We start from the raw sequence: 23,265 nt of genomic DNA, 5'->3' as shown, positions 1-23,265 counted from the left end.
GATACTGCTAGGTGCCAGTCCCGAAAAGAGACTCTTGAGGAGGTACATGCTCGTGGCTTCGACCTCACGGATGATATCGAGAGTGCAAACGTTTTGGAGGACGAGGTCGGATCTTTGCTTTCTGATGATGAAGACTCTACGAGTGGATCTGAGAGCGGAGGAGATGAAGATGAAGCTCCTGAAGATGCAACTCCCGAGGCGGACTGGGCACTTAAGATTTTTTCTCCTTTTGTTTTTTTGTGTAAGACCCTGTGTGGTCTTTGTAAAAACTTTGCGTATATGAAAGATTCCTTTTCTTTCCATTTCGTCTCCGATTTCTTATTTATGATGAATTCTATTTTGCCTTTATCTTGTGAGAACTTTGTTGTAATCTGGTCGTTGTAGCCTCTATAATCGAGTGAGCAACAACTTGAACTCAGAGTAGAACAAACCCTTAGGTTTTTTAGTTAAGCGAAGGCGAGTCTCTGAGCTCAGCAATATGTTCGGGATTTTGATTTTGGATGGCTTGATCGAAGCTGTAATTGTATTGTTTTTGTAGCCGAGTTCGAGCAAGTTTCGAACTCACATTAACAGAGCCCTTAAGGTTTTATATCAAATAATGATGAATCTTTAAGCTATATTCAAGTCAATTTTATTTGAGCTCGGAATAGTGGAACCCTTAGATCCGAATTGAGTGAAAACAAAATCTCAAACTCTAAGTGTATTGACCCTTAGGCTCTTTAGATTGGGCCGATATGGCTTCTAAAAGATGGCTACTTTTTCCCTTTTTCGGCTTAGCAGATTTAGTAAAAATTTCTTTATGCCTTAACATATATTCTTTACCCATTAGATTTTTTTAGGGTTCGATGTTTATTGAAACCCCTTTGCTTTTTGTGCCTTAGCACGTTTGTGTTAAGATAATTTGATACCTCTAAAGGTTTTTCGAAGGCTGATTTCATCGAATCCCTTTTGCCAAGGGTAGCCTTTTTTAACCGGTTTTTCAAAGAATTCGAAGGCCTATTTTTATTACGGTATTCGGACATCTCTGAGCCGCCTTAGTTTGGTCGTAGCCTTTGAGTATGCCTCTTGGGCTTATTTTTCAATAACACTTCGAACTTGTTCGAAATGTTAGTTCCCAAGAGCGATGCCCTCGGCCTATAGATCGAGGGGTGCCTCTTTGAGGTCTAGTTTAGATTACTCGAATATGTCGATTATCGATGGAAGTCCCCGAGTGTATGAGGTATATTTGTACTTGGCCTTTGAGCCATTTTTCACAAAATCATAAGTATGGAGCTTGTATAGTAGAAACTTTTCTTTGAGACACAAGATGTTTGATATAGAAAGAATGCTTCTTTGTATAATCTATACATATGTACATGTTTTACCATCAGGGCTCGACTAATCTATACATGCACGGTTCAGTCGACCGTTTGGCCCATTACAAAGTTTCTCTATCGAGACCCTGGTGATGCCCCCCAGTATTCGAGGTTAATTGTAAAGAAGCCTTGGATACTGTTGAATTGTCCCCATGTAGCACATAATTGTTGCCTTATTAAAAACCTCGCCAGAAAAACCCACTTGGGACAAAAACCGATCTAAGGAAAAAAGAGTTCAACGCGTGCTTTAAAACCTGAGGTCTCGATATCTTCAATCGATCATCTGTAGTGAGTTAGTGTCGAATATATAAATGAAAAAGGGAATAAAGTCATACCTTAGAAATAATACCGTTTGAGAAGCGATATGTTCTAATTATTTGGCAGTTGTTCGTCGTCCACCGTGCCGAGTTTATAAGATCCCTTTTCGACGGTGTCGAGGACTTGGTAGGGTCCTTCCCAATTTGGGCCAAGCTTCCCTTCATTAGGATCTCGAGTGTTGATGGTGACTTTCCTCAGGACTAAGTCTCCAACTCTGAAGTGGCGAAGGTTGGTTCTCCTATTGTAATATCTTTCGATTTGTTGCTTTTGTGCAATCATTCGAACGAGTGCGGCTTCTCATTTTTCATCTAATAATTCGAGTCTAGTAATCATAGCCTCGTGATTGGACTCTTCTATTGCATGTCGAAACCTGGCACTGGGTTCCCCGACTTCGAATGGAATCAAGGCTTCAGAGCCATATACTAAGGAGAACGGGGTCGCCCATGTACTGGACTTTGACGTTGTTCGATATGCCCAGAGAACTTCAGATATAATTTCTCTCCATTTTCCCTTAGCGTCGTTCAACCTTTTCTTTAGGTTTTGAATGATAGTCTTGTTCGTTGATTCGGCATGTCCGTTCCAACTAGGGTGATATGGTGTTGATAACATCCTTTTTATTTTGTGGTCTTCGAGGAATTTTGTCACTTTGCTGGCGATAAATTGTTTTCCATTGTCACACACTATTTCGACGGGTATCCCAAATCGACATATGATATGATCCTAGATGAAGTCTATGACCTCTTTCTCTCTTACTTTCTCAAACGCCTGTGTTTTAACCCATTTAGATAAATAGTCAGACATAAATAAAATAAACTTAGCTTTACCCGAGACCGATGGCAGAGGGCCGACGATATCCATTCCCCATTTCATGAACGGCCGTGGGGATAGGACTGAATGAAGTTGTTCTCCGGGCTGATGGATCATCGGTGCAAAACTTTGACATTTATCACATTTTCGAACAAACTCCTTAGTATCTTTTTCCATGCTATCCCACAAGTATCCCGCTCTTATGATTTTGTGAATCAGTGATTGGGTGCCGGAGTGGTTCCCACAAGTGACTTCATGGACTTCTCGTAGAACATAATCGGTGTTCCCTGGTCCTAAGCACACTGCCAATGGTCCATCGAATGTCCTTCTGTACAATATTCCATCTTCAACCAATGTGAATCGAGCAACTTTGGTTCGTAGAGCCCTCGACTCTTTAAGGTCCGATGGGAGCTTTCCGTTCTTCAAGGATTCAATATATTTGTTCCTCCAATCCCAGGTTAAGCTTGTAGAGTTTATCTCGGCATGACCTTCTTTGATCACAGATCTCGAGAGTTGAACGACAGTCCCCGAGCTGATCTCATCTTCCTCGACCGATGACCCTAGATTTGCAAGTGCATCGGCCTCACTGTTTTTTTCTCGAGGTACATGCTGTAAAGTCCATTCCTTGAAACGGTGCAAGGTTACTTGCAACTTGTCCAAATACCTTTGCATTCTATCCTCTCGAACTTCGAAGGTTTTGTTTACTTGGTTCACTAGCAGTAAAAAGTCACACTTGGCTTCAATGACTCCTGCTCCCAAGCTTTTAGCTAGCTCGAGACCTGCAATCATGGCCTCGTACTCGGCCTCATTGCTAGTCAACTTAAAATTTTTAATAGATTTCCTAATAGTGCTACCCGTGGGTGGCTTCAAAACGATGCCTAACCCGAACCCCTTCACATTCGAAGAACCATCTGTGAAAAGGGTCCATACCCCCGATGATGTACCCGATTTTAACAAGAGTTCCTTTTCGACTTCGGGTACGAGGGTTGGCGTGAAGTCGGACACGAAGTCCGCTAAAATTTGAGACTTGATGGTCGTACGGGGTTGATATTTGATATCGTACCCACTGAGTTCGACGACCCATTTGGCCAATCGGCCCGGTAGTTCGGGCTTGTGCAAAAATATTACGATGTGGGTAAGTGGTTAATACGCATATGGGGTGACATTGAAAGTATGGTCTTAACTTTCTAGAGGCGCTTATCAGTGCAAGTGTCAATTTCTTCAAATATGGATATCTAGTTTCTGCTTCTCCTAAGGTTCGACTTACATAATAAACGGGAAATTGCGTACCTTCCCCTTCTCGAACTAGGACACCACTTACCACAATTTTCGATACTGCCAAGTACAAGTAAAGTTTCTCATCTGCTTTTGGAGTGTGAAGTAGTGGTAGGATCGATAGGTATCACTTCAATTCTTCTAATGCCTGTTGGCATTCCGGGGTCCAGGCGAAATTGTTCTTCTTTTTGAGCAGAGAAAAAAATCTATGACTTCGATCCGACGGCCTCGAAATGAATCGGCCTAAGGCGGCTATCCGTCCAGTTAGCTTCTGCACGGCTTTTACACTGTCCCTGACGGTGATGTCTTCGATGGCCTTGATTTTATCGGGGTTGATCTCAATTCCCCGATTTGATACCATGAAGCCAAGGAACTTGCCCGAACCGACCTCGAAAGCACATTTCTCGGGGTTGAGCTTCATGTGTATTTCCTTAAAATATCGAACGTTTCCTGTAAATGAGTCAAATGGTCCTCTGCGCGCAGGAACTTAACTAGTATGTCATCAATATAAACTTCCATTGATTTACCTATTTGTTCTTCAAACATTTTGTTTACTAGGTGTTGGTAAGTAGCTCCTGTATTTTTTAGCCCGAAGGGCATTATATTATAATAATATGTTCCATACTTGGTGATAAATGAAGTCTTTTCTTGGTCCTTCGGGTTCATTTGGATTTGATTGTACCCGAAATAGGCATCGAGAAAAGTAAGGATCTCATGGCCGACCGTGACATCGATCATTCGATCGATGTTAGGCAGTGGAAAAGAATCTTTGGGGCACGTCTTGGTTAAATCCTTATAATCTACACACATTCTAAGTTTGTTTCCTATTTTTAGGGACTACAACTACATTGGCTAACCATTCAGGATATTTCACCTCCCGAATGGACCCTATTTTGAGAAGTTTAGTTACCCCGTCCTTTATGAATGCGTGTATTACCTCGGATTGAGGTCTTTTTTTTTTGCTTCACTGGTTTGAACCTAGGGTCCACGCTTAGACGATGTGTTATTTTCTCCGGTGGGATCCCTGTCATGTCTAAATGGGACCAAACGAAACAATCTATGTTATCAATAAGAAATTGAATAAGCTTTTTCCTGAGTTCGGGGGTTAATCCTGTTCCCAGGTATACCTTTCGCTCGGGTAGACACTCAATCAATATAACCTGTTCTAGCTCTTCGACTGTTGATTTGGTGGCGTCAGAATCTTCGGGAACAATAAAAGTTCGAGGGATCAGAAAATCCTCCTCTTCTTCTTCTATCTCCTACTTCCCTGATTCGGTCCAGGCTGGTGGCTGTGATTGCTATTTGACTTCCTGTTTACTTTTGATGCTCGACCTTTTCGAGGTTGATAGTGTCTATATCGGCGTTACCTCATCGACCGAAAACAATTCCTTTGCAACATGCTACTCCCCGTATACTATTTTTATGCCGATCGTCGTCGAGAATTTCATCATTTGGTGGAGAGTCGAAGGGACTGCCCTCATATTATGGATCCAAGGCCTTCTGAGTAAGGCATTGTACCTCATGTCGCCCTTGATTATGTGGAACTTGGTATCTTGAATGGTTCCAACCACGTTAACCGGTAAAATAACCTCTCATTTAGTTGTGTCACTGGCCATATTTAAGCCGTTTAAGACCCGAGCCGCGGGCATGATTTGATTTTGTAGGCCGAGCTGCTCCACGACCCTCGATCGGATGATATTCACTGAGCTACGTGGATCCATTAAAACACACTTAACTTGAACTTTATTTAATAAGATAGAAATTACCAGAGCGTCGTTGTGGGGCTGAGAGAGGCCTTTTGCTTCTTCGTCATTGAATGATAAAGTGCCTTCGGGCACATAATCTCGGGTTCGTTTTTCCCTAGTGATTGATACCTTAGTGCGTTTGAATATGGGTCCATGTGGAATGTCGAGCCCACCGACAATCATATGAATGACATGTTGGGGTTCCTCCTATTCATTTTTCCTGTTGGCGTCCCTTTCTCTGAAATGATTCTTGGCTCCATTGCCGAGGAACTCTCGAAGGTGGCCTTCATTGAATAGAAAGGCAACCTCCTCCCTTAATTGTCTGCAATCCTTGGTCTTGTGACCGTGCGTGCCATGATACTTGCACATCAAATTTGGGTTTCTTTCTGAATGATCAGTTTGTATCGGTCCAGGCCACCTAGTATTTTTTATCCTTCCGATTGCTGATGCATCGATGCTAAAGTTATATTATGACAACCGGGGTGCTTCTGTGGGATCGGCATACTTGTCAAAACCACTTTTGCTCATAAGTCCCCGAGAATTCTGTCCTCAATCACTTCTCCGATCACTCGGCGGAATTGCGTCTTAAACCATTGTTCCTTCGATCTGCGGTATATGGTTGATATCGGTATCTGTTTGATCTTGGCTCCCCGTCGACGTCCCTCTAGTTTTTAACTGCCGACCTGTTTGGATGTACTGAACTGGAAGGGGCTCCTAATTGGTCGTCCTCAACCCTGATCTTCGATTGATATCGATTGTGCACATCTTCCCAAGTTACAGCTGGATACTGGATCAGATTTTGTTTCATCTGACGTGATGCTATCAACTCCGCTCGTTTAACCCTTGGGTGAAAGCTTGAACAGCCCAATCATCTGTGACCGGTGGCAACTCCATGCGTTCCATTTGAAATCGGGACACGAACTCCCTCAACATTTCATTATCCCTTTGTCTTACCTTGAAGAGGTCTGATTTTCTTGTTGCGACCTTTATGGCCCTGGCGTGTGCCTTTACGAAAGAATCTGCTAACATGGCAAATGAGTCGATGGAATTTGGTAGCAAGTTGTGATACCAAATCATTGCTCCCTTCGAAAGAGTCTCTCCGAATTGTTTCAATAGCACTGATTCGATTTCATCATCTTCTAAATCGTTACCCTTGATGGCACATGTATATGAAGTAACATGCTCGTTCGGATCAGTGGTCCCATTATATTTGGGTATTTCTGGCATACGAAACTTCTTTGGAATAGGCTTCGGAGCCGCACTTGGAGGAAACGACTTTTGTACAAACTTCTTCGAATCCATTCCTTTCAAGATTGGCAGTGCCTCCGGTATATGATCAACTCGAGAGTTGTATGTCTCAACTTTTTTATCGTTGGCTTCGATTCTCTTTTCCCTCGATTCAATTCTTTTGGCAAGCTCCTCGAGCATTTTCATTACTGTAGGGTCCGTCCCCGATTCGTTACTATTCAAACTTTCCGGTACTGGCTCGGTACGGCGAGTTGTTTCCGGCTCAACCCTATTCGAAGCTCTATGTTGATTTTGTAACTGAGCAATAGCGGCTTGCTGATCCTGAAGTATCTCGAATATCACTTGGAGATTGAATCCTTCGTCTCCTCTGCCATGTTTTCCTTGGCCACTAGATCGGCCTTCTTTGCGTACACTCCCATCGAGATTTGCGCCTAGGTCTGCATTTAGAGCAACGTGCGAACTGACATCGACTGGGTTGGCAACCGGTGCTCCCCCGAGATTAGCCTGTGGCACCTCGACTCCTGGAGCAATCACATTTTCGTTTTCACCGTGGAATCCGAGGCCATTGTCACCGTGAGTGGATGCGTTTTGTGAGTTTGACATGTTTTAACGTGAAAGCAAAGATACTTGACAAGAACAAGCGTAAAATAGTGTGTTTTACCAGAATCAGTACTGAATAATCACTATTATCCTTAGCCCCACGGTGGACGCCAAACTATTTACCTTAAAAATTGAGTAACAATTAAACTTATATTGTGATTTTAAGGATCTGTAATTTAAACCAACACCAATTGATAAACAACAAATTAAATAGATAACTTGGACAATAAAATAAATCAAACCGTCTGCAAACAATACCTCGACCTTGATTCGAGATAGTCTTGAGGTTAGTTAATAAGAACAATGGAGGATGGAACAAACGACGATGAACAGTAAGCAAAGCAAAGAAAGCATATATATATATATATATATATATATATATATATATATATATTCTTCTCAGTGAATCCTGTCTACAAATGATTGGACCTCCTCTTTATATAGTAGAAGAGACCTAATTATGGTATGTCTCTCATTACAGAAGGAAACCGTAGAAACAACTAGTTATCCGTTTCTGATTTGGTCCGTTCCGAGATTCACGCCATGATCCTCGACCGATCACGGATATCCGTTCTGAGATTCACGCCGTGATCTTCGACCTGTTACTGATATCTCGCCATTCCGTTATTATGCTCCCCTCGAAGTCGGTCATACTTGATCTCGATTGTTGCTGGCCTCGGTCTCAATGTAAAGTTCGATCTCTAGGCTTGATGTCTCATCTTCGAGCCCTGGTCCGATTTATTACGAGGCTACCCCCGATGCAACTCTCTTGTCTCGATCAAACAACAAAATCGGGTAGGCCCAATTTTGACCGTATAACAACAATGTAAGAAGAAAACATTACCACTATCATGTATCATACCACTTAAAAATAATTAAAGGTAACAAAAAAATATACGCCTTAATTTATAAAATGTTGGAGTATTAATAACTTGCTATAGTTTTTTTGTTTTTCATTTGGACATAAATGTTTATAATACATTTACTGATCCAAATACGCCTGAACACATAAAGTATTATGAACCGATTACATAGTTTATTAGTACTGTAAAGTGAATAAATGGGAAAAACTATTTATCATAATTGGAAAGAAAAACTTCATTCCTTTCTAAATAGGTGATGAATCCAGAAATATTTAAATATATATTCTATAATTCAAAGAGAAGTACCGATTAACTGATCGAAGGTCTAATGGACTGTCATAATTTTAACGAATTTGAACACGTGGTAATGCATGTATTTCGAATTATGAACTAACTTAAGTAAATATCGTGTTAGATATGCGTAAACTTGGGGAATTACCGACATCTTTAGCAGATGTAAATTACTCTGGCTCTTAGTCAAAAGAGAACTTCCTCTAACAACCAAGGCACCACTTCATATAAGAAGTTCTAAATCTAGATTTAAACAAAGACTTACTCTACAATCCTGATGCTTCTTTTGTCAGTACGACTAATTATGTATTCGATCATCATTTTCTCCCTCCAAATGTTTTCCACAGAAGACCTTTAATTTGAAAATATAAGTTTATTCCTATATCATACATACAACTACAATGTAACATTCTTTATACTAAATTCTTACGATCTTAAGTTTAAATAACCTCATTATCTCAATCTAATTCCTCCCATAAGCGAAACAGACTCCATCAAAAAATTCTGATATATGCAATTAAACTTCGCTAATCTTATTCATTGATTCTTACGCTTGTTAGGAACCAATTTGTGAAGTCAAAACTAGTCCATATATTCTAACAGATTACAAAGTGAAAAAAAGCAATGGGATAAGAAGACGTTTAGTTTGTCTTCAGTAGTATTGACAATGTATTAGACCGAGCGGGCATGGAACTTTTGTTGATGGTGCCATTTCATTCGCCAGAATTGATTGAATAGCTACTAAGAACCTTCCTAGTTGATGGACAAATACTAACGCTCTTAGAGATGGACATGTTTTTGCTACGAAGAAAAGAGGAAAACTAGAGTGTCTTACCACGTTCTCTTCTTATAATTAGTCTTTCAAAAAGAATATGTACCTTTTAAACTTAAAAAATAATTTAACTTAAATTTTACATTTACTCTTAATAACAACTAACAAGTATTTTTAGACACATAGATATAATATCACGTTTAAGATTACATATTTTAAAAATCTTAAAGCCACACTAATATTATAACATAATTGTGATAAATATTTTCAAAAAAATTCTTTGTTTCTTTTGTGTACGGTCAAACTACACAATATATTTATAAAAATGGAGGGAGTAATAAAGTTCAATTGTGGAAGTGAAAATATAAAAAGAAAAGAATTTTGTATCTCAAGCAATTTTTTTTAGTCAAAACAACACTCTTATACTATGTGCAGTAACAGTCGTACCTAACTTTTTGCAGAACGGGACAAACGTATACCTTACAGCTTCGCGGGAGTCTATATATATGAAGGTTGGGGATGCGCTCTAACTAACAGTTTTTCTTTTCTCTGTTTTCAAGCATTGTGACTGAACAAAATTCAACCAAGTTCAGTCGCTCTCACTTTCACCTTTCACTTTATCGCCGCTTAATTCATGTTACTAAACTTCAACCGATTAACAAAAGGAAAAATGGAATTCGATCTCGAGAATCCATTGACGGGCTTCGAAGAACATCATTTCGACGCCGTTTCAGCTCTCTTCGCTTCCGAATCCGATCACATGCCGTCCTTTCTCGCCTTCAAATCCACTGATGTTCGCTTTTGCCTTCGCCGCGATTCTCTCTCCCTTATTTCTCAAGTAAACACTCTTCATAATTCCATTTTTTTTCTGCAAAAATTTGTAATGCTTTCATATTAATCTGTTTTGCACGTGTTAAATCGATATGTAAATTCTCACAGATTAAAATTAAATATTCGAAAATTATACTATCAGAAGTTATAATTTGCAGTACTCGTTGTATGAAATTGTTAATTCTCGTCACTTGGTTTAACTCTTAATAGCGATAATAATCGTGAAAATTATGAAGTAGCTACAATAATAGATTGTTTAAGTAGTTAATTTCACGTGTTTTTGGTTGTGCTTTTTGCAGACACAAAGCGCTTACAAATTTGATCGGTATATGGCATACCTCGCTGTCAATTACATCGACCGTTTTCTTTCCGAACAAGTAGTTACGGTAAATGAAATTCATAAGCTTCATATTCAGAGCTATTTACACATTAAATTGAATGAAATAGTTAAGGATCTGATGAGAATTGTGTGAAACTTACTTCTACAGGAGAATAGGCCATGGATTGTACGGATTCTCGTCATTGCTAGCCTTTCACTTGCAGCAAAAATGACGAACTTCAATTTATCACTCTCCGATATTCAGGTAAACTGCGAGTCAATACTGAACAGCGCAATTTCAACTTTGTTTCTCATCATTGCAAAAAAGTTCAATTCAATACGAGTTAATGAGAAAATTGTATAACAGAGAGATGTCGGGGTAATTTTTGACGCTCAATCAATTCCGCGTATGGAATCGCTGATTCTCACTACTCTAGAATGGCGACTAAGATCCATCACGCCTTTCTCGTTTCTGCATTTCTGCATGTCGCTTTTTCAACTCGGCGACTCGTCTCTGACTCAGCCTCTTAAACGGCGAGCTTCAGATATCATTTTCAGTACTCAATACGGTATTGTTAATTCTCTGGTAATTTCATAATTATGTTATTAGTTAGGTAATAAGCAACTACTATCTTAACCTTTGATTAATGCCGCCATATTTACAAATTTTATTGCAGAAACTAAGCTTTTTGAGTATAAACCATCAATAATAGCAGCATCGGCGCTTCTATGTGCAGCTGATGAGTTGATTCCATTGCGATTTTCCTCTTTCTTAGCTGCAATTTCAGAATGTCAATACTTAACTAAAGTAAGTCCTCTTTAAATAGTAATCAATCTGTTTCCTTGTTCCGATTATTGGATTGCAGAGTCAACTTATTCTTTTTTAAACTGGCCTTTGTTTAATATTCTAAATACTATATAGTTTTTGGTGTAGTTTCTAAATAAATAAATGATATTCCAAATAATTAAAGACTAAAAAGTACAATATGTTTTGACTATGTTGTTTTTCTTGTATAATACTGTATGATGTTTTCTCGATTTTTATTAGTAGTACTCCACTTTTTTCTTTATTTACATGTTTCTAACTGCGGAATCATACTCTTTGTTAGGAGGAACTTATGAATGCTTTGGCTGTAATACGGGAAATGCTGATAGAAGGGCGTGAGTCCACTGTCGATAAGTTGACGCCAAAAAGTGTTCTTGAGTGTGAATGTACAACTTCTGAATGCGAGAAACCCACGAATCTAGATGGGGACAGCATGAAAAGGCGTAAATTGAATGACTTTAGGGATGAGACGTTCCGGATTTCTCATATTCAGCGCTGCTAAACTTGTTTTTTATTTTCTTTAATTTTGTTGTGATTGTAAGGAGTTAGGATGGTCTCGCATGTAACAATTTTGTTCGAACGGGAACAGACAGTGAATAGTGAGAAGTGGAAGGACCTTTGAATAAATTGAACTATTAATTGCAGCTGCAGGGGAGAATCGTAACCACACTGCTGTAGACTGCAATATCCCCATAGATTCCTCTTTGTGCTTCGAAATGGCAATTGTATGTTGCTGCAAAAAAGTAAAAAGCAATTTATGTTCTATTCAGTTAAAACGCAATAAAGCTGTTCAGAAAAAAAATTCATACGAGTGCATGTCGAAACAAGCTAGAAAACAAAAGCTTCATTTTGTTCTTTAATGGGTTTATCTCCCATCCCTGATTCTTTTCTTCATCGCGATTCACTAACATAAAAGGATAGATTATTTTTATCGTGTTGCTTTGAAAATCTTCCCATCATACTTTTATGTTAGAAAATTGCGGAAGAATCTTTGTTTCCTTGGATAGTTGGATGGTGGCGTGGGAGAGGGTTGGAGGTTGAAGAAACAAATGGGATTATGGAGCTGAATATATACATAGATTTCTAGTTTTATGTGCAGTCAATGCCGGGAGAGTAGCGAATCCAAAAAGAGAGAAATGATTTAAAAAGATAGGAAAAAAAGCAAGAAGGGGAGAAGTGGCGCGAAGAAAAAACAAATACTCCTACTCTGTATATCGCTTTATCAGTTCCCAGCGAAAATAACTAGTAAAATAAAAAGTTCCTAGTGGGGCAAAGAGAGATGAAAACAAGGATTGAGTGGGGCTAAGACAGATGAAACGTTGAAGGAACGTTATCACTTGAATTTTAGCAAGGTGTTTGGATCTTGGTCGAAGAGACATGTCTCTTACATGTCATTAACATCTTTGAAAGCAACAGTTATACAAACTCATCGTACATTTTTTTATTTTCTTGGAGGATGGACTAAATTGGTTTTCCAAAGCCTTTTACCTTTTCCTCCGCATGAGAGAAATTTGTTTACTTATCAACTCAAATGTTATCACTTCATTGTACTTAATTAACGCACATTCTCACTCTAATATATTATTTAATCAAGAAAAGGGGTTGGCGTAAATAGGTGTGGGTAAATTTTGTGTAGAGGGAGATGTAACAACCAATTTTTTTTATATAGTTGAGCACTATAGGCATTTCTCCCTGGGCTGAACAAGTCCACGTAAGAGCAAAATGTGGTGCACTGGCCGATGTATCGCCAACAACAGTCATTTCTTCAACGTTAATTGGTTTGACTTTGATGTTTTTGAAGTTCTAAGGCAAAGGAAATTGCAGAGGGTAGCGTTTCTGTTAAAGAGAAACAAATAAAGTTCTTTTTCACGTTGCATCTGTAACTATTGAAGAATCATACTAGACTAGTAGTTCTTTTTGTACCGTCACTAAGATCCTAGAGAACGTAAGTAAAATTCTAGACATACTTCTTCAGAAGCATATTTTCCGTCACGTGCCCGAAATTTGTGTAGATTCTAGAAGATCTTATTGAATTTATTATGCATAATTAGTCAGTACATTGTATACGGTTAAAATCGAGCTCATGGTATATCCCTATCTCCGACAAAATAAGCCAAGCTCGAGACAAGATGACAGGGGACCGAAATCGGGGCAAGAGTCTCATCGAGTCATGGTTCGAAATCGGTCCTAGCCTTGAACGACTTCGAAGAACATTGTCGGGCAATCAAGCACGACCAACGGAGGGCCGTTATATCCTGGACCAGCCGGATATACCTCTCGTGCTAAGGCCCGAACAGATCGCTTACCACTGGAGCCATCGAGACCACGACCCCGGATTCGGTTCGAACTCCAAGACCTCGGAAAAGCCTTACCAAATGGTTGCACACGACTAACGAAGGGCCATGATATCCGCGCCCGACCGGATATCACGCCACGGATCTCGGCCCGTAACGGCAGCAGATCAGTGATTAACGAAAAAGAAGATTTTTACTTTTTTTAGAATTGTATTAGGGATGAAACTCTCCTACTATATAAAGGAGATGATTTTTATTCAAAGAGCACACTGTAACACGTATTCCAAAGCAATATATTATTATTTTTTCTGTTATTAGCTCTCTTTCTTGTTCATCAGTGCTGGCCATAGTGAGCTCAGATCGAGGGTGAATATTTCACTAAGGCTGGAACTATCTTCCTCGTGTGGTTTGAATCTATTCTATCTTTGTTTGTTCAATTTGACTTAGTTTATCGCTTTGTATCAAATTAATCCGCGTATCCTTAAAACCATTTACAAATTCAATTGTTATTCGATTTTGAGGGTAAACAGTTTGGCGTCCACCGTGGGGCTAAGGATAATAGCGGCAATTTGATACAAATTCCCATAACACACCCTATTTTACACTTATTCTTTGGAGTATCTTTGATTCCAAGTTAAAAGTTGAAATGTTGAACTCCTAGTCTGCCCCTCTAAACATGGATGTCGAATCCGACCACTATGGCGAGAATAACAATGTAGCACCTAGTAACGAGGTGCCCCCCATCGATCTCGGTAGAGTTCCAGCCGCGGACTCAATCGACGCTAGATCGCATGTGGCCATCAATGCAAATTTGCATATCGATCCTGAGAACAGCATCCGTAGGGAAGTCCGATTGATTGCCCAAAGTACGCACAACGATGAAGGTGATGGGATCAATTTGCGGGTGATTTTCGAAATGTTACAGGCTTAACAGGCACCGATAGCCCAGTTGCACAACCAAAGCCGTGCGCCAAACAGAATTGAGCCCGAGCCATCTCGGGAAGTCACCCGCAGAAATGAATCGGTCATGGAGAGGCCGAATGGAAATGAATCGGGGACCAACCCCGAGATCATAAAGATTCTCGAGGAACTGACAAAACGGGTAGAATCGGGAGAGAAGAAAATCGAAGCCAATGACAAAAGGGTGGAAACCTATAATTCCAGGGTCGACCAAATCCCAGGAGCACCGCCGATATTAAAGGCCTGGATTCCAAGAAGTTTGTTCAAAAACCTTTTTCTTCGAGTGCAGCTCTGAAGCCGATCCCTAAGAAGTTTTGCATGCCCGAGATTCCTAAGTATAACAGAACATCGACCCAAATGACCATGTCACCTCCTACACGTGCGCCATCAAAGGGAGCGACTTGTAGCATGATGAGATCGAGTTGGTCCTGCTGAAAAAGTTCGGAGAAACTCTGTCAAAGGGAGCTATGATATGGTATCACAACCTACCTCCTAATTCTATTGACTCATTTGCTATGCTTGCAGATTCCTTCGTAAAAGCACACGTCGGGGCTATCAAGGTTGAGACCAGGAAGTTAGACCTTTTCAAAGTAAAACAGAGGGACAATGAGATGCTCAAGAGAATTCGTGTCCCGGTTTCAAATAGAATGGATAGACCTGCCTCTGGTCGCGGACGATTGGGCCGTTCAGGCCTTCACCCAAAGACTCAATGTTCGAAGCTCTTTGGCTTCACAGCAGTTGAAACAAAATCTGGTGAAATATCCAGTTGTTACATGGGTCGACATGCATAACCGGTATCAATCAAAAATCAAGGTCGAAAATGATTAGCTTAGGCCCCGTTCCGAGTCCGTTTATCCTGTCAGAGCCGTCGACGGAGTCAAGAAAGACGTTGATTGTGAACCAAGATCAAACAGGGATAGGTATCAGTCGTACAATGGAGACCGGAGAAGTAGTGGGTCTGGGCAAAACCCTGTGAGAAGTGAAAAGAGGAGTGATCGAGGTCAAAACAACCGGGGACTCATGGGCAAAAATAGTTTTGACAGGCCCCTCAGGCCTAAGAAAGCGCCAAGGTTATCAGAGTATAACTTTAACATCGACGTCGTCGCGATCGTATCCGCCATCGGATGCATCAAAGACACCAAATGGCCTCCACCTCTACAGTTCGATCCATCCCAAATGGATCCTAACCTAATGTGCAAATATCATGGCACTCACAGCCACAGAATAGAGGATTGCCGACAACTAAGAGAGGAAGTAGCCTGGCTATTCAACAGCGGACATCTCCGAGAGTTCCTGAGCGATCGAGCCAAGAATCATTTCAGGAATAGAGATTCTAATAAACAGATCGAGCAGGAGGAACCTCAGCACGTCATAACATGATCATCGGTGGGGTCGACGTTCCCTAGGGGACGATGCTGAAACGCACCAAAGTATCCATCACAAGGGGAAAATGAACTCAGGATTATGTGTTGGAGGGAACCCTGTATGTAAACGATGAGGACGTTGAAAGGATCGTTCAGCCCTACAACAGTTGACACCGGCCCCGTCCTAATCGGAGAAGAAGGAGACGGGTGAGGACGATGACTACGGGGTTCCCAGGTTTTTCATATCCCCCGACGATTCTGACGCTACCAAATCGACAATCGAAGAATTGGAGCAAGTCGTACTGATCGAGCACTTGGGCGATCGGAAGGTATACCTGGGCACAGGGTTGAGTCCCGAGCTCAGGAAAAAACTCATTCAATTCCTTATAGCTAATATAGATTGTTTTGCTTGGTCCTACCTTGATATGACAGGGATCCCTTCAGAAATAACCACTCACAAGCTAAGCCCAGACCCGAAGTTCCACCCGATCAAACAGAAGAGGAGACCCTAATTGTGTTAATCAAGGACGAGGTATCTAAACTCCTTAAAATAGGGTCCATCCAGGAGGTTAAGTACTCGGATTGGTTAGCAAACGTAGTAGTAGTCCCTAAAAAGTTAAACATGTTAAGAATGTGTGTAGACTATAAAGACTTGAATAAAGCGTGTCCCAAGGAATCTTTCCCTTTGCCTAACATCGATCGCATGATCGATGCAACGGCCGGCCACCAGATCCTTAGTTTTCTTGACGCTTATTCTGGGTACAATCAAATTCAGATAGACCCGGGCGATCAGGAAAAAACTTCTTTCATCACTAAGTACGACACCTACTACTATAACGTGATGCCATTCAGACTAAAAAGTATCGGTGCCACTTACCAATGCCTAGTAAATCGGATGTTCGAAGAACAAATAGGAAAATCAATGGTGGTTTACATTGACGATATGTTGGTTAAGTCCCTGCGAGCAGAGGACTTTTTGAAACATTTGCAGGAAATATTCAGCATATTGAAGAAGTATAATATGAAGCTGAACCCGAAGAAATATTTATTCGGAGTCGGGTCCGGGAAATTCCTTGGGTTCATGGTATCCAACCGGGGAATCGAGATTAATCCCGATAAGATCAAGGCAATCGAAGATATCACTGTTGTGGACAACATCAAGGCCGTTCAAGGGTTAACCGAACACATAGCCGCCCTGTGGCGATTCATCTTGAGGTCCTCCGACAAGAGCCACCGGTTCTTCTCACTGTTTAAGAAGAAGAAGAATAACTTCTCATCGACCCTGGAGTGCCAACGAGCCTTGGAGGAACTCAAGCAATATCTCTCGAGCCCACCTCTGCTTCATACTCCGAAGACACACGAGCAGTTATACCTGTACTTAGCAGTATCCGAGATAGAGGTAAGTGGAGTCCTGGTCCGAGAAAAGGAAGTTATGCAATTTCCAATCTATTATGTTAGCAAGACTCTAGGCGAGGCCGAAACTAAATACCCTCACCTAGAAAAATTGGCGCTCGCTTTGATAAGCGCCTATAGGAAGCTGAAATGGTACTTTCAATGTCATACCATATGTGTTGTAACTACTTACCCATTAAAGAATGTAATGCATAAACCCGAGCTCTCAGGACGATTGGCCAAATGGGTTGTAGAGATCAGCGGGTACGATATCAAATATCGTCCCCGGACCGCCATTAAATCTCAAATTTTGACAGACTTTATGGTCGACTTTATGCCTTCCCTAATACCCGAGGTCTAAAGAGAGATGTTGCTTAACTCGGGGACTTCTTCAGTAATCTGGACCCTCTTTACGGACGATGCCTCGAATGCAAAAGGGTCCGGACTTGGCATCGTATTGAAGCCACCAATAGGCAATGTAGTTACACAATCTATTAAGACTGTAAAATTGACTAATAACGAGGCTGAATATGAGGTCATGATTGCAGGTCTCGAACTGGCCAAAAGCTTGGGGGCAGAGGTGACCGAAGCTAAGTGCGACTCCCTCCTTGTGGTGAACCAAGTTAATGGGACATTCGAGATCAGAGAAGAACGAATGCAAAGATACCTGGATAAGTTCCAGGTAACGTTACATTGGTTCAAGGAGTAGACTCTACAACATGTACCCCGGGATTAAAACAGTGAGGCCGATGCCCTTGATAATTTGGGTTCGTCGGTCGATGATGATGAGTTCAACTTGGGGGAGGTCGTGTAACTCATGAGATAGGTAGTGGAAGAAGGTCACGCAGAGATAAATTCAACAAGCCTAACTTGGGACTGGAGAAAAAAATATATAAAGTATCTGAAGACCGAAAAACTGCCCTCAGATCTTAAAGAATCGAGTGCTCTGCATACGACAGTGGCCCGGTTCAGCTTGTTCGAAGACGGTACCCTATTCAAAAGAATATTCGATGGCCCACTCACAATATGTGAAGGACCGGGAATATCGAGTATGTTCTGCAGGATGTCCACGAAGGCACTTGCGGAAATCATTCGGGTGCCGAATCATTAATTCGGAAATAATGAGTGCCGGTTACTACTGGATCGACATGGAAAAGGACGCGAAGGAGTTCATACGAAAATGTGACGAATGTCAAAGGTATGATCTAATGATTCATCAGCCCAGGGAGCTGCTGCATTCGGTCTTGTCACCCTGGCCGTTCATGAAATAAGGGATGGACATCGTCGGTCCCCTTCCAAGGCACCCGGTAAAGCTCAATTTATATTATTTATGACTGACTATTTTTCTAAGTGGGTGGAAGCCCAGGCGTATGAGAATGTCAGTGAGAAGGAAGTCATCAATTTCATTTGGGACCACATAATATGCCGGTTCGGAATGCCAGCTGAGATCATGTGCGATAATGGGAAACAGTTCATCGGCACCAAAGTAAGCAAGTTTCTCAAAGACTATAAGATCAAAAGGATCCTATAAACACCCTACCACCCTAGTGGAAATTGAGCAAGCAGAGTCCACCAACAAAACCATACTCCAAAACCTCAAAAGAGATTAACGGAGGCCAAAGGAAAATGGAAAGAAATTTGGCGCGAAGTCCTATGGGCATACCGCTCGACCTCAAAGTCTAGTACTGGGGCCATGATGGTAGGCTATAATCCCGTGTTTTAGTCGTTTATTGTACTCTAATTTACTACACTTTACTTATGTTGAGCTTTAATTAGGCGTCTTTTGCACTTATTGTGTGCTTTATGCCCTGTATGAGTGATTCCGAGCTATGTAGATGTTGTGGCATGAATTCATGTTATTTTGGAGATTTGAAGTCTGAGTTAAAGCCCAAGGATTAAGTTGGGATCATGTTCAGGGATCAACGGATGATAGTGCACTTTAAGAACGAAACGAAGAATCGAGCAGGCATACTACGCATTGGAAAATAAAATGCACATAACGTTTCACTCAGAAATCCATTTGGGATTCACAATATATCATTGGAAAGATATTTAAAAGGGATAAAACTTTCATGTTTTAGGTTTTTCCAAATTCACAACTGATACCACCCAGGTGTGCAATCATGCACTGATCGCGCACTTTGGGTAGAACAATGTGCAAAATGTGCGACCAAGTGCGCGAGCAGGTCCCCAGGTGTGCGACCGCGCATGTCCTGTCCAAAAAGAGTCCTATCTCGCTAAGAAAAGGATAGTTTCATTCGGGATTTATTTTGGGGGCGGCTTAAATACACCAAAATACTATTTTAGATGGACTTTTGACATACCTTAGACCTAAGGAAGGTAAGGAGAAGAGGGAGAAGCAAGAGTACAAGTATTTCATCCTTCCTTCCTCACTCAAGATCCGGGTTTGGATTGTATTTATGTTTTCCTATACTTTTGTTTCATTTGTGAAGAACTTCTCTATGTCTATGGAGTAGAACCTTTTGGGTTTTGATGGATTTGGTGTATTGATGGTTGTTTGTGGATTATAACTCTATTTTTATGTATTTGAATCGTTTTTGGAAGCTTTAATTATTGCATCTATGTTCACTTGTTCTTGTAATCGAGAGAAGCATAACTTGTGATATATTTGCACTATATTGTTGGTTGAGTTCATAGATTCTTCTATGTAATCGAAAGAGGCTAGTTGAATCCCTGATTAAACCTAGTCAGGAGGATAATCGAAAGAGGTTCTCCTAAAGACCAATCCATTACAAATTCTTGCATATCTTCACCGAGCATAAATTGGTTCATATTGTGAGGTTGAGACTTAATCGAGAGAGGAGTTTCTACTAAACAATTGTACTGGTAATTAAGTGAGTGCGTGAACTATCTAGAGTTAAACCCCGAACAATTATCTTGCACCTATCCTATCAACCCATATGTTCTCCCATTGATAACTTCCTTACTTACCTTTGTTGCGATTGTCATTAGTCAATAGCTTTAGGTTCTTAGTTAATTGTAGTTAGAAATCATAAAAATCTCCATGATTGATCCTCCTGGATAGCAATCAAATTAGAAACTATGAGAACACTATTTAAATCCAATCCATGTGGACACGATATTATACTATACTATCTTTGACTAGCGAGCACAATTTAAGTGTGTGTTTTGCGCTAGTCAAAGTTTGGCGCCGTTGCCGGGGATTGGCAATCAATAGTGTTTGAAATAGTTTGTAGTGCTAATTCAGGATTTTTGTTTTCTCTTTTTACCTTTGGTGTTCCTTGATTTTGCGTAGGGAACAGGTTAAGTCTGTGGTGTATGACACGATCTTCTTGTAAAGAAGTAATACCTTACAAACCGTAATTGGTTAAATACCTGCGGCAACTAAGGAAGGAGAAAGAGTTCATCGTAAGGTTCTTGGGGCAACCTTCAACCCAAGAACACATGGCTAATAACAATGACAATGAGATAGAGGTAGCTGCAAGGATTGCTATTGAGGCAGCCCATAGAGCTGCTGAGGAAACTATCGAAGACAATAGGGGTTGAAGATTCAATCTAAATCGATCCTTGATTGAAGACCAGTTCGAGAATGCGATACCAAGGCTTGGTAGAGCATTGGGTGACTATGTAGGACCAGTCTACAATCAAGGATTGTCAAGTGTTAGACCACCTCCAATTGCAGCCAATAATTTCGAGTTGAAGCAAGGTTTGCTTCAAACCATTCAAAACAACTGCGTTTTCAGAGGGATGATAAACGAATATCGAAACACGCATCTGATAGACTTCGAGGAGATTATGAACACATTTCAATACAATAGGGTGTCGCAAGATGCAGTATATTTAAGGGCATTCCCCTTTTCACTTAAAGATGATGCGAAATAGTGGCTTCGAAGCTTGCCAAATGGATCAATTAGAACATGGGAGGAAATGACCAAAATATTTCTTGATAAATATTTCTCCTCAGCTAAGACGGACAAGTTCAGAAGAGAAATCCATAACTTCTGCCAGAAAGAGAATGAAACTGTTTTTAAAGCATGAGAGAGGTTTACGGAGATAGTTAGGAGGTGTCAACATAGTGGAATTGAACTCTGGATGCAACTCCAAAATTTTTGGGATAGATTGACACCGACCTCGCATAGAACATTGAGCAATGCAGTTGGAGGCCCCTTTATGAAGAAGACTCCAGAAGAGATAGTTACCATTCTTGATGAGTTATCCGAAGATGTTAATTAGTGGCTATCTGATAGTGTGGAAAAAATAAAATCAACTGGTGTTCACCAAGTTGATGCTGCTACATCTGCGCAAGTACAACTTGATGCTATGGCTAAGGAAATACGAAACCTAACTGTAGCTTCGATGCAAAATGTGCACCACGCAGCTTGTGATATATGTGGAAGAGGACACCCTACTCATGAGTGTCAAGCCTCAACTGAGGAAGTGAATGATGTAGGAAACTATAATTTTAATGCAACGGGTTAGAGGCACCCCAGTTTTTCTTAGAGTTCACCTGGGGTTATTGCAAATGCATGGCAACAAAACAACCTTAGATTTTAGGAACAAGGAGCTTCAGGTTTATAAAATCAGCAGTGGTAGCAGTATCAATATCCATAGTCGAATTAACCAAGCATGGAGGATCTTATGAAGACCATTATCAAGACGGATGAGAGGCTTGATGCCCATGATGCATCTATCAAAGAATTGAGTACATCTTTTCAAATCCTGGAAAGACAGGTTGGGTACTTAGCTACTCTAATATCTGAGAGAGACTCAGGAACACTTCCGACTGATATAGAAAGAAATCCCAAAGAAACAGTGAATGTTGTCACTTTGAGAAGTGGGCAAGTGTTGAAAGATCTCACCCCAATCCACAAAGATCTGAGAGATACAAAAAAAAGCGGGGAGCAGCTGAAAAGGGGTGTCGAAAAGAAGAAGGAAGAAAACTCAAGGAGGGAGGAACCTGAGGCGAGCAAGCATATGCCTACGCTGCCTTTTCCCCAAAAGCTAAGTAGAGAAAAGCTGGACAAGCAGTTCGAGAGATTTCTAGACGTGCTGAAACAAGTTCATGTAAACCTACCATTCACAGAAGTGCTCTCACAAATGCCGGCTTATGCCAAGTTCTTAAAGGAGATCCTAACAAAGAAGAGGAAAATAGAAGAGACCTCAGTGGTCAAGCTCACAGAGCATTGCAGTGTAATATTGCAAAATAAACTCCCAAAAAAGTGTGGAGATCCTGGGAGTTTTACCATACCTTGATCTTTAGGCACTACCAATTTTAATAAATCTTTATGTGATTTTGGTGCCTCAATTAATTTAATGCCTCTATCTGGAGAAGGAGATTGGAGAGATAAGGTCTGCACCAATATCTTTGCAGCTGGCAGACCAAACGACTCTAATACCTGAGGGAATAGTTAAAGATGTCTTAGTTCGGGTAGATAAGTTTGTATTTCCTATGGATTTCATAGTGGCTAATATGGAAGAGAACAAGGAGGCCCCCCTCATCCTAGGAAGACCATTTCTAGCAACGGGTAGAGAAATATTCGATATACATGAGAGAAAATTCATGCTTGGAGTGGGCGAGGAGACTGTGACTTTTGAGATGGATATAGAAATGGGGGTAAAAATGGAGAAGCTAGCTGCTAGTGTTGTGTGGAAAGTGAAGGGTGTGAAAGAGAAGGCTGCAGTGAGTGAAAAAGATAAGTGTGAGGTGTACCCTAAGAAGTCTGAGAAGAAGCTATCTGCATGGATGAGTGCACTAGTTCGGGCGCGAGGGATGGAGCCCAACTTCGACTCAAACACCGAGTAGATGTTCAGGGAAGTTCTCCTTACCTCTTGCTTTTTATTTGTGTGTCATAGGTACATGTGACAATTTGAAGTGTGGGGTGGGGATGTATATATGTATAGAATGTATAAATGGCTTTATTTTTTGTAATGTTTATATGTGTTTTTGTAATTCATTTTGTTGAAAATTTTAAATTTTTTTATTTTTCCTGACGATGGATGTCATTCGACAGGTTTCTTGAGGG

The 23,265-nt window shown here is 40.8% G+C and overlaps 2 protein-coding genes and 1 non-coding gene across 3 annotated transcripts; 2 read left to right on the top strand and 1 right to left on the bottom strand.

The window, feature by feature from the left end:
- Nucleotides 1-9,816: 9,816 nt before the first annotated feature.
- Nucleotides 9,817-11,945, top strand: LOC104100104 (putative cyclin-D6-1). The gene is made up of 6 exons (XM_009607270.4): nt 9,817-10,112; nt 10,405-10,491; nt 10,594-10,689; nt 10,792-10,993; nt 11,102-11,232; nt 11,534-11,945. The coding sequence occupies exons 1-6, from the start codon at nt 9,909-9,911 to the stop codon at nt 11,750-11,752; spliced, it is 939 nt and encodes a 312-aa protein (XP_009605565.1). The 5' UTR covers nt 9,817-9,908; the 3' UTR covers nt 11,753-11,945.
- A 9,272-nt stretch (nt 11,946-21,217) lies between these two features.
- On the bottom strand, nt 21,218-21,324 carry LOC117277705 (small nucleolar RNA R71). The gene has a single exon (XR_004508029.1). It is a non-coding gene; the product is annotated as a small nucleolar RNA R71 (small nucleolar RNA).
- Nucleotides 21,325-21,868: 544 nt separating this feature from the next.
- On the top strand, nt 21,869-23,045 carry LOC138905122 (uncharacterized). Its single transcript, XM_070193625.1, has 2 exons — nt 21,869-22,432; nt 22,575-23,045. The coding sequence occupies exons 1-2, from the start codon at nt 21,869-21,871 to the stop codon at nt 23,043-23,045; spliced, it is 1,035 nt and encodes a 344-aa protein (XP_070049726.1).
- Nucleotides 23,046-23,265: the final 220 nt, after the last annotated feature.

The sequence above is a fragment of the Nicotiana tomentosiformis genome, chromosome 2 (assembly GCF_000390325.3).
Source record: "Nicotiana tomentosiformis chromosome 2, ASM39032v3, whole genome shotgun sequence".
NCBI lineage: Eukaryota > Viridiplantae > Streptophyta > Magnoliopsida > Solanales > Solanaceae > Nicotiana > Nicotiana tomentosiformis.
Note: the sequence above shows the minus strand (reverse complement) of the source record. Positions and strands in the feature narration are given on the sequence as shown.